The sequence below is a fragment of the Stegostoma tigrinum genome, chromosome 18 (genome assembly GCF_030684315.1).
Source record: "Stegostoma tigrinum isolate sSteTig4 chromosome 18, sSteTig4.hap1, whole genome shotgun sequence".
Classification (NCBI taxonomy): domain Eukaryota; kingdom Metazoa; phylum Chordata; class Chondrichthyes; order Orectolobiformes; family Stegostomatidae; genus Stegostoma; species Stegostoma tigrinum.
In genome coordinates, this window is record NC_081371.1 from 47,761,872 (window position 1) to 47,774,147 (window position 12,276).

Consider the following 12,276-nt stretch of genomic DNA (forward strand, 5'->3'; position numbering starts at 1 on the left):
CTGCAGAGCTGGGCTGAGAGGTGGCAAATGGAGTTTAATGCAGACAAGTGAGAGGTGATGCACTTTGGTAGGAGTAACCAGAAGGCAAAGTACAGGGCTAATGGTAAGACTCTTAGCAGTGTAGATGAGCAGAGAGATCTCGGTGTCCATGTACACAGATCCTTGAAAGTGGCCACCCAGGTTGACAGGGCTGTTAAGAAGGCATACAGTGTTTTAGCTTTTATTAATAGAGGGATCGAGTTCCGGAACCAAGAGGTTATGGCGAAGCTGTACAAAACTCTGGTGCGGCCGCACTTGGAGTATTGTGTACAGTTCTGGTCACTGCATTATAAGAAGGATGTGGAAGCTTTGGAAAGGGTGCAGAGGAGATTTACTAGGATGTTGCCGGTATGGAGGGAAGGTCTTACGAGGAAAGGCTGAGGGACTTGAGGCTGTTTTCATTAGAGAGAAGAAGGTTGAGAGGTGACTTAATTGAAACATATAAAATAATCAGTGGATTAGATAGGGTGGATAGGGAGAACCTTTTTCCTAGGATGGTGACGGCGAGCACAAGGGGGCATAGCTTTAAATTGAGGGGTGAAAGATATAGGACAGATGTCAGAGGTAGTTTCTTTACTCAGAGAGTAGTAAGGGAATGGAACGCTTTGCCTGCAACGGTAGTAGATTCGCCAACTTTAGGTACATTTAAGTCGTCGTTGGACAAGCATATGGACGTACGTGGAACAGTGTAGGTTAGATGGGCTTCAGATCGGTATGACAGGTCAGCACAACATCGGGGACCGAAGGGCCTGTACTGTGCTGTAATGTTCTATGTTCTATAACTCCATGCCCTAGCTCTTTCTTCATAGCCCTATAATATTTCTGCATGAGTATTTATAAAAATTCCTTATTGAAAAGTTACTACTCAATCTATTTCAATGCCTTTTAGGACAACACGTTCCTGGTCACCACTTGCACCAACAAAATAGTTTCTGTTTATCGCTTTTTTTGTGCCGGTTACGATAAATCCTCTGACCCATAAACCATTTTATCTTCTTTAATACCAACACCAGTCCCATCAGTGAGGTTACTTCATCTGTTATCAAAAATATTATTACACGCCAAGTATATGCTAAGAGGCATGAATCCCTACAAGTTGCCTTCCAAGCCCCACACATCATTCTGACTTAGAAACATATCACTGTTCTTCACAGTCACTGGTCAAAATCACAGAACATTTTAATAACATTATGAGCAGCAGCTCAAACATCAAGAGCTGGTAGAGACAGGCAAGACAACCAGCGATCTACTGAGCCAAAGTTTATGATGTAAAAGACAACCATTCAGCCTATTGAGTCTGCACTGATTCTCTGCTGGAACAATTGAAATGGGACCTCACCATTTTTACACACACACACACACACACACACACACACACCTTCCTCTAAATCAAATAATTTTACAAATTTCTCTTCAAAGATACAACTTCTGACTCAATCACACCTGTGGTAAAAGATTCAATGTCATGAGGACCCTTCACCTTTCTTAACCTCAATCATTACTCTATTAAAATAACATCTCATTGTCACTCATCTCCCAACTGCAGGAATGATTGCAAACGTTTGTCTATATGATCAAGAACATGCTACACAAACATGCTCAGTTTATGCCAGTGAGGTGCTAGTATTCAGAAAGCAGAGGTGATCAGTGCCAGCCATTACCTGCAGGGACGCTGCTGATGTCCCACATGCGCAGACCTCCCTTCTGGCCTCCAAAACAGTAGAGAAATGGAGAGTCTGGACAACAAGCTGCACAGAACACCACACCCTGCAACAGAAAGGGGCAATGTCACAGGATTGTAACTACAGTGCAAGTTAGTTCAATAATCGCCTCATGCCCTCAAGCTCTTTCACTCAGCACTTACCCTGCCCTAGCGCAGCACCATCTCGGAACCTCACCAGAGCAGTGTTTGCTGTCTCACCATCATTACAAGTTGCACCAGGAGCAGAGACTGGGATCTTATTGTACTGGGACTGAGAGACACACTAATATCAAACTGTAAAGTTTGAAATAACCCCCTCCATCAATAAAACAAGCTGCAAAATAAATACAGTTCACCAACTGATTAACAGCTTTTAATCTATAGCTGCAGCAACACACTGACACTCAGTTAACATTCTTGAACAACAGGCACTGTCAACATTTGAACTGCTATGAAGGATGCTGATGTGCAAATCGAGTGTGTATTCGTGCATCCTCTATTTGTGACTAAAAACAACTGATACTAACTGGGGAAAGATTAGGGCAGGTGTTCTAGAAGGTCAGGGTTCAAGCCCCATCTCAGGAAGTGATGGCCACAGAGGTGCATCATGAAACATCCAATTCAGAGTCAACAGAGTGTGGAGCTGGAGGAACACAGCAGGCCAGGCAGTAGAGGAGCGGGAAAGTCAACGTTTTGGTTTAAACCCTTTATCAGGATGGGTCAGTCCTGATGAAGCATCTCAACCTGAAATATCGACTTTCCTGCTCCTCTGATGCTGCCTGACCTGTTGTGTTCCTCCAGCTCCACACCATATTGACTCTGGCTCCAGCATCTGCAGTACTTGCTATCTCACAAAACATCCACACAGCTTGATAGTTTTGACCTGAGGGGGGTCATTCTATTGAAGGGAAAAATAGTCTGCATTTGCATTGTACTGGGGGCTGCAGACACTTCCTTTTATCATTCAGACATCGACCAGATTAACAAAGATTTCTCGCTGGTTGTTCCCTTCAAGCTTATTCCTCTCAGCTTTTCAGTCACTTACCATTTTCATATCCCTGGAAAGCACCAAGCTGGGCTTATTCCCCAAAATGTCCCAAACCTTCACATGTTTATCAGAAGATGACGTTACCAGGCAGCCTTGGATTTGGCTACTGAGCTCCAAACCTGAAGAAACAAATCGAGTTTGATACTAAGGTAGTTTATCAAACGCTGTTGCCAGCAATCAGGTCTTGGAGTAACTCTTAAGAATACAGAGGGGGAAATTAAGTGCACAAGAACAGGCCTCAGGCCCATCTTGTTATTCAGTCCAAGCATGGCTGTTCTGCACCTTAACTTCATTTACGTGCCTGACCTCCATGGGGACATGGAGCACAATTTGCAAAGCAACAGTAATTCATACAAACACAGATAAAGGATTGCTACCTAAAGGAAAATTCAAACACATGCTTTACCAATGAGAATTGAATAGAGACTCTTAACATCAATAGAACTTTGCCTACCTCATCAGATCCCCCACTGGATGACACACAGTGACAATAACTTTGCAAAGCCTACAGTCATTGAGTTGGCAATAGGGCCATGGCCACAGCTGGATGCCAATCCTGTTCACATAAACTAAACATCCATTAATACCAGGGTCTCTGCCAGGCTACAGTTTAAGTGCCTGAGCAGGAAATTTAGTCAAGAATTTGAAGATATTTGGTCACTGCTCTTCTATGTTGCTTTTTACTGTGGCATCTTAGCTCCAGATCAGTTTTGCCAATGGGGACAGCACCACGACTGGCAGTGACAACACCCTGTTGTATAGGTGAGTCTGCACCAAATCTAGCACAATGTGGGTATGGTTACAATTTCCTAAATTTTACTGACTTCCATCACACTTCTTTGCTCTATACACGTGTAAATCTGTAACTGCAGCAGGTTGTGGTTATGAGGTGCCAAGTCAAAAACATATACTTTAACTTGCTGTGGGACAAGGGCACCCTCTCAAATCATAGCCACAAACATCATATTGAGGGACTGGCCTGGGCTGACATTGTATTACAAGATTAATAACACTGTTGTTAGCAGGAATGCTGCATTGTCTGAAGCATTAGATGGGACCTTATCCATCCGTCCCCTTCTCTCTCCCACCACAAGAACCTGTTTGTGACACAGGTTAGTGGTGTACAATTGCATAGAAGCCAGAAGAATGAGCTGCTCCAGTGTCTTAAACAACTTATTGTGATAAAATCAGTCGTTGCTTATCCTTTGAATTACCGGGATCAAATTTGTGACTAGTTCAGCTTTGCAACAGTGATTCTGACTTCAAAGTTGTTCACAATATAGAAGACTGAAGGAAGGGAGGAAAATTTAATGGAGGTCTTTTGCTCCATTCAGGGGCATAGGTGTATTTATTGATAAGACTGAGAAGAGCTTTGGGAAAAGCTGCCTTCTTGATCCACTGCAATGCATTTGCTATTGGTACTCCCACAATGTGGTTAAGGAGTAAGTTCCAGGATGTTGACCCAACATCACTGAAGGATATTTGTATATTACTGAGTCAGAATAGAGAGAGACTTGAAGGGGACTTCACACGTGGTGGTGTTCCCCTGTACCTGCTGCCCCAATCCTTCTCAACAGTAGTAGCCCTAGGTTTAGAAGATGCTGTCTCTAAGGAGTCTTGGTGTATTTCTACAGTGCATTATGTAGATGGTACAGACTGCTGTACTGAACATTGGCAGTCGAGTAAGTGAATATTTGAGGCTGTGCTGCCCATCAAGCGGGCTGTTTTGTCTCAGATGACATCCAGTTTCTGGTATGCAGTTGGAGCTGACCTGCATTTTGTAGATGGTGGACAGTTACAGATGGGGGGAAAAAAGGGTTACAGGGAAAGGACAGGAAAGTAGGCAGGAGAAATATCAGATCAGCCAAGATCCTATTGAATGGTTGAGCAGGCTTGAGGGGCCAAATGGCCTACTCCTGTTCCTATTTTTTAGGGTTTTGTGTACTTCAGGTGCAGATTCAGGATGTTTTTCAATAAGTTGAGATTTCTGCTTGAATTAAATTAGACTATGAGCTCCACACAGCCACTAACTCCTGCATGAAACAGATTTTCATGTCCTCTCTAATCCTTCTATCAATCATCTTAACTCTGTGGCCCCTGGTGAATGAATTCTCTGCTGGGGGGGGGGGGGGGGGGGGGGTAAACAGGTTTTCCCTGTCCATTGTGCCCAAGCCCCTTATTATATCGTACATCTGAATGAAGTCACTCCCGAGTCTGTTCTAAGAAGAACTCTACTTTATCAAATCTTTCCTCACAGATGCAGTCAATTTTCGGCAACATTCTTGTAGATCTCCTGTCTTTGCGCTGGACCAATTATGTCCTTCCTGTAATGAGGTGACCAAAACTGGACACATCTTCATAAGTGGCCTCACCCGTATCTCATATGGATCAATCTGGATTAGGGCATGTTGGATTAATAATTAGACTCTACTACAGCTAAACACTCCAAAGTGATAAGTACTGATATTTAATTTGTATGGCTTGCGCCAAACTGTTCCCATTAGTCTCTAGAACCCCACTCAAGAACTCAATGATACAGACCATTATCAATTAAAAAAACATGCATTTACTCAAGTTTGAAACAATCGGGTCAAAATAACAATGAAAAGATGAAATCAGGCAAGAACAAATTCTGTCACACTGTTTGGAAGTCAGAGCCAATAGAGCGAAGGAACAGAGCGTGGGGTTTCTGAATTGTGATTAGTTAATAAATTGTTTCTTACCTGTTACTTCTCCGTCATGAGCTTTCAGCGTGAAAAGTGGTTTATCTGAACGAGCATCCAAACAGTACACAAAACCGTCCTCTGTGCTGGCCTGAAAGATCCACAGTTATTGTTAACCTTCAAACAAAAAAAGAGATTAAAATTTCTTAAATACCAAGGTGTAGAGCTGGATGAACACAGCAGGGCAAGCAGCAGAGGAGCAGGAAATCTGACATTTCGGGTCTGGACCCTTCTTCCCACTATCTCAAAATTTCTTAATATGCCTTTCTGGAATTCACAGCAAACGCAGCAACCAAACTGTCAAACTCTGAGCTGTAAAATCCCAGTAACTCTCTTGCTTTCAAAAGAGGCGCTTCCTCAGAAACTGGTTCATCTTGCCAGGAACACAAGAGGTTGTTCAGCCCTTCAAACCTGTTCTACCATCCAGTTAAATCATGACTGATATGGGACCTAACTCCAAATATCTACCTTTGCTTTTAATCCATTTACACCTTTGCATTAACAAGGATTGATCAATCTCAGGTTTAAAATTAACAACTGATCCAGCAACAAGTGCCATATGCAGAGAAGTTGCAAACTTTATCTCTGTGTAGAAACATTTCCTAATTGTACTTCCAAATGGTCAGGCTTAATTTTTAGACAATGGCCCCCAGCCTTACATTTCCCAAACGAGTAGAAATTAGTTTCGCTATATCTACCCTGCCTGTACCTCTTAATATTTTGAATACTCTGATCAATTCACCTTTGAATGTTTCTAGATTCCAGGGACTACAACAACATTGTGTGTCATCTCTCCCGGTTAGTCAGTCTTTGGAATGGGGGTATCATTCCAGTGAATGTACATTTTGCTGATCAAAGGGAGATATAGACTTCGTAAAGTGTGACGCCCAGAACTACTTGTAGAGCCTCAGCTGCGGTCTAGCAGGATTGTGTGTAGCTGAATCATGACCCACAAATCTCTCTGGACCTCTGCTCTCAATGTAGAAAGCACTCGGTATTTTCCGTTGAAACCATAAGTGGATGGCCCACGTTTGCCTACAACAAAATCCATGTGTTATAATTTTGGCCATCAATATCTGAACTTTATGCTTCTAAGTACGCTGCTCATGCTGCTGTCTCTATCCTGATGGCACTGGTAAAATTGGATGTGGTTCTCCATCCCCATCTCAATCAATGCATTGAATAGTTGAGGCTCCTTACACAAAGCCTTTGCCACATCCCAAGAAGTTAAGAGACTGCACATCTGTGTTCCCAGAGGTCCATACCCAGCTGCAGCTTCTGAAACCAAATGTCAATGCTTGGCATGCTGATTGGAGTGCATGGAAATTCCAAGAGGCAGCTTAGAGGGAACATTGCAAGATATTATCCTGACTCTCCTTTCCCGTCACTCAATCAGCTGCTAAACCCATACAAAATGGTCTTCAATTCCATGATCTTCATCTTTCGAGAACAGTCTCGTGAGAATTTATCAAATGCCTACAAGTCCAAATGAATGACATCCTCAGACATTCCCCTGTTCACTACTTTAGTTACCTGGTTAAAAGGTTGCAGCTGATCGGTCGAGGTTTCACCCTGTCTTGTGATTCAGCAGGTGATTTCCAAAACTCTCCAAACCAGATTTACTTCCACCCTCCTCTACTGTTTTTCGCCAGTCTCCACACTGATTACAATCCCCTCCACTATCCTTCACCCTAGCACCACGAAAGCAGCAAACCACTTGGGCCTCTCAATGCTGCTAACATAGGATGCTGTCTGTCCTGCTTGTCACTTCATCCCTACAATATCAGATGATGTTTCCCTTCTCCTCTTCCTGCTCCAAGGAGTCATAAGGCTGCAATCTAACTACACCTTTACTCATCTGTATCCAGGTGGGGGCAGCACATCAAATCATAGCTCTTCGGAAGTAGAGTCTCATGCAGACAGGATGGTGAAGGCGGCATTTGGTATGCTTGCCTTTATTGGTCAGTATATTGAGTGTAGAGGTTGGGAGGTCATATTGCAGCTGCACAGGACATTGGTTATAACACATTTGGAATTCTACATTCAATTTTAGTCTCCCTGCTATAGGAATGATGTTGTTAAATTTGAAAGGGTTCAGAAAAGATTTCCAAGGTTGTTGCTGGGGTTGTGGGGTTTGAGCCATAGGGAGAGGCTGTATAGGCTGTGACTTTTTCTCCTGGAGTATCAGAGGCTAAGGGATGACCTTATAGAGGTTTATAAAGTCATGGACAGGTGAATAACCAAGGAATTTTTCCCAGGGCAGAGGAGTCTAAAACTAGAGGGCATAGGTTTAAGGTGAGAGGGGAAAGATTTAAAATGGACCTACAGGGCAACTTTTTCAAGCAGAGGGTGTTGTTTGCATGGAATGAGCTGCCAGAGGAAGTGCTGGAGGCTGGTACAATTACAACATTTAAACAGCATCTGGAAAGGTATATGAATAGGAAGCATTTAGAGGAATATGGGCCAAATGTTGAAAATGGGACTAGATTTATTTAGGATATCTGGTCGGCATGGATGAGTTGGACCAAAGAATCTGTTTCAATGCAGTACAAGTGTATGACTCTATAAATCAGTTGGATTTAATTAGGGTTTCTATTCTCTATCACCAATGACCCAGCCTGTACCCAGAATAAAACTCACCAGGAAGTTACATGGTGAAAAATGATTCCACGTCACTCGTTCAACCTCTCCACTGAACCTCCAAGTGCGACAGTTCTCCTTTGGATTCCGGCAGTCATACAGTCTGGCTGACCTGTAGATATCCAAGATGTTACAGTCAATACCATCAGATTGAAGGCAAGTTTCAGTCTTGGCTTCACGTGATATCAGTCAGCCTGATACTCTCAGAGATACCCAAGACCATTCAGATCACAAGTGATTCACACCAAAGTGCAGCTCTCAGCTACCAACACCATACACCTCTCTGCAGGCCAGGAGGGACAGTGAGAAATGAGTAGACAATTATTATGACCCCAGAAAAAGTTACATCAATTTAAAAGTTAATTCATGGGATTTGAGCAACACTGGCTAAGCCAGCATTGCCCATCCCTAGTGGGTTCACGCTCCCATTTTGCAGGATGGACAACCACATACAAGGATGACAGATTTAATTCTGAATTTTGAAAACAGAGTGTTTACACTTTTGTCAGCTTTGAATTCAAGACTTGACCAAATTCAAAATGTCACGATCTGCCATTGGTCAGATCCCCCTCACCCCCAGGACAGGCCAGTTCAGATCACCCCTACCCCGGGACAGGTGGGTCTATAATACACCATACAGTATATATTACACCATGCAACCAGTATTGGTCTGGAGGAAGTTACACAGAGGTGGAGATTGGTTGCACCATGAAACATGGGAATGAGACTGCAAACATGAGGTGGTGCTTGTCTTGGTGCTTTAGACATCATCCAGTCCTCAGAGGCAAGGGTACAATTTAGGAAACTGAAGCAGATGCCAAGCTCTCACTTGTCAAATGATCCCGAGAGAAGTGTCTGTGCTTCAAATGGATGCCAGCAGACAGTCTGTACCTGAAAGAAAAAAAATTAAATGCATAAGAATTGTAATTACACAAACAAAATTCAACACCCTTAGGATTAAAAACGTAGATTACCGTGCACACGATCCTGTAAAACTGCATCGGATTATAGCATGCACAGATGTTGTAAACCTACATCAGGTTATCATATTCATAGACCCCATTAACTTGCATCAGATTACTGTGTACAAGGATCCTGTAAAATCCCAATGCAAAAATAGGAAGGGGCTGCGTCTTCTCAAACTACTGCAATTCAAGTTTTCACAGCGCTGTGAGAGAGGTGGTTCCAATACCCCAGGAGCCGCTGCAGTGATTCAAGGAGGAAGACTTACCAACACCACCTACTCAGGAGGTAGACCACGTAACATTTTATGCAGGCAGAAACCTTACAACAGATTCAGTGACTTTAAAAGAATGAGACAGTCAAGTACAATTCCTTTCTTTCTTTTTGTTAAGAATATCATCTGGGATATGGAGGGATGACATTCAAATTAGAATCAAAATCAAATGATAAAGGCAGCCCATCAGTTAAAGCCAATTTTGGATTCAGGACTGATTGAAAACAGTAAGTCCTGGCTTTAAGTGTCCCACTTAATTGAGTTTCAACTGAACTTGTTTGCATCAGATTTACAGTCCTGGTTTACTGTCATTCCCTCCCACCAGTGTGGCCTCACCTCCCAGTGTACCAACCTCCCCAGCCCTGCCTGGTCTTGCTTCCTTCCCATGCCCTCACCTTTGGCTTTTACATGCAATATTTGTCATGAAGCTGGTACCTTCTCTACTGGTTTTGAACTTAACTGATGCCCTCCACCTAGTGCCAGATACTGGTAGGTGCAGGGACTTTGCAGCTCGTTCCACCATCTAACTCCTGCCTGACCAATTTAAAAATATAGAGGCGATTCTTTTTAAAGTGGGGGGAGAAAAAAAGAATAATTTATTGCACTGTACAGGGATAATATGTTGGTTTTCATGCTATATTTAGAGATATGTCCTATTTAAAGAATTGGAGTAGATTTGTAGCTCGGGTTGTGGGTGTTGAGGCTGTTGAGGTTGGTTGGCTTGCCGAGCTGATTTCTTGTTTTGCATATGTTTCGTTACCATACCTCAGTGCTGCCTCCAATGAAGCATCGGTGTGTTTTCCCGCCTGATTAAACTCTGGGGTCCATTGAGATGGATTGCTTCACTTCCAATTTTCCTTCATAGTGAAATGCATATGGGGTCAAGTTCAATGTGTTTATTAATAGCGTACTCTGTGGAGTGCCCTGCTTCTAGGACTTCTCGTGCCTGTCTCCGTCTAGCCTGTCCCAGGATCTTGCTGTTGTCCCAGTCGAAGTGGTGGTTCTCCTTGTCCACATGGATTGAGATGAGTGTGTACTGGTTGTGTCTTTTTGTAGCCAGTTGGTGTTCATGTACTCTTGCTGTCAGTTTCCTTCTTGTTTGTCCGATGTAGTGTTTTTCACTGTCTCTGCAGGGGGATCTTGATGACGTTGGTCCTGTCCATGGCGGGGAGTGGGTCTTTACTTTGGGTGAGCAGCTGTAGTAGGGTTGACGTGGGCTTGTGTGCCACTCTGATGACCCGCAGTCGTAGTAGTGTGGTGAGTTCCGACGTGTTCCTGATATAGGGTAGTGTGATGAGTGTGTCAGGGTGTGTAGTCTCTTTCTAATGCTGTTCGTACAGGCACCCTTTGACCCAATTCTTTGGATATCCATTATCCTTGAAAACCTGGAAGAGATATTCTTCTTCCTCTCGGCGTAGTTCCGTGTTGCTGCAGTGTGTTGTTACCCCTTTAAATAGTGTTCGCATGCAGCTTTGTGTGCGCTGGGATGGTTACTATTGAAGTCCACTACCTGGTCTCTGTGTGTGGCTTTTTGGTGTACTTTCATTTGCAGTTTCCCATCTGTCTTGCATTCTACCATGACGTCCAGGAACCTCTCCTCCTCTCTGGTGAATTTTATTCCGATGAGGACGCTCTTCATAAGTTTGTGTATCTCCTCCATTTTGGTCCGTTTAACAATGACAAAGGTGTCGTTTACTTGGCGTTTTCGTTAGATTTGCGGAAGGGCAGTCCTTTCTAGTCTTTGCATCGCTGCTTCTGCTGAGAGTCTGGAGACAGGTGATCCCATGGGTGTCCCACTGATTCGCTTGTATGTTTGGCCGTTGAAACTGAAGTGGGTAGTGAGGCATGGGTCCAATAGTTTGATTAATTTGTTCTTGGAGATGGTTTCACTGGGGTCGTGCTCTTGTTCTAGTAGTGTTGTCATTGTTCCCCTTGCTAGTGGTATATCTATTGATGTGAATAGGGCAGTGACACCAAAATTTATTATGGTTCCTTTGTTCTCTATCTTTATGACTTTGATGGAGTTGAGGAATTCTTGGGCCGAGTGGATAGAGTGGGGTGACCTGTTGACTAGGTGCCGGAGTCTCCTTTGTAGTTCTTTGGACAATCTGTGCAATGGAGTGCCTGGCAGGGAGACTATGGGTCTGAGGGGGACTTCCGGCTTGTGCATTTTAGGGAGGCTGTAGAATCGGGGTGTGTTGTTCCCTGCAAGCATGGCACTCCACGAAGCATGCTATTAATAAACACATTGAACTCAACCCCACATACATTCCACTACGAAGGAAAACCAGAAGTGAGGCAATCCATCTCAACGGGCCCCAGAGTTTAAAAACCAGGCAGGAAAACACACCTATGCATCAGAGGCTGCACTGAGGATGTTACCAAGCGTGGTAACGAAACATCTGTGAAAGAAGAAACCAGCTCGGCAAGCCGACCAACCTCAACAAATTCTACTTTGCAAGTTATTTCAGCTGAGAATGCACGATGATGCATTTATATGCTACAATGGTGCAAACTGGTACTGTCTTACTAGCTAGTCTGGGAGTTCACAGATTTGAGAACATTTGTGCATGTTTCAGCAATTTGTGCGAGATGAGGATCAAGTATTTTGAAAGCTCAATGTGAAGATGCAATCTGCAGTTAAACTCCCTTTTCAGCAAGGTGGCTATTTCGTACAGGGATGGATTTTGAATGACCAAGTTCCAGGTCAGTGTAACATTGAGGGCCAAAGGGCCTGTTCTGCGCTGTATCGTTCTATATTCTATGAGACAAAAGAAATGGGAAGGTAAATAGTGAGAATGACAAAGAGTCTACAGAGGATTATAGTTTAGAAAAGTTCAGTGAGCAAACAGAAACTAGGCACATGGAATATAACGTGGGAAAATGT

General features: G+C 43.5%; 1 protein-coding gene across 3 annotated transcripts in view; it reads right to left on the reverse strand.

The window, feature by feature from the left end:
• Positions 1–12,276, reverse strand: part of pwp1 (PWP1 homolog, endonuclein) — a 34,331-nt gene that overhangs the window by 1,781 nt on the left and 20,274 nt on the right. For all 3 annotated transcript variants that reach the window (XM_048549596.2, XM_059652249.1, XM_048549598.2), the window contains exons 10-14: positions 8,982–9,043; positions 8,153–8,264; positions 5,513–5,603; positions 2,787–2,908; positions 1,701–1,806 (exon numbers count right to left, since the gene is read on the reverse strand). In XM_048549596.2, coding sequence (XP_048405553.1) covers positions 1,701–1,806; positions 2,787–2,908; positions 5,513–5,603; positions 8,153–8,264; positions 8,982–9,043 — 493 coding nt within the window. The remainder of the gene's footprint in view (positions 1–1,700; positions 1,807–2,786; positions 2,909–5,512; positions 5,604–8,152; positions 8,265–8,981; positions 9,044–12,276) is intronic.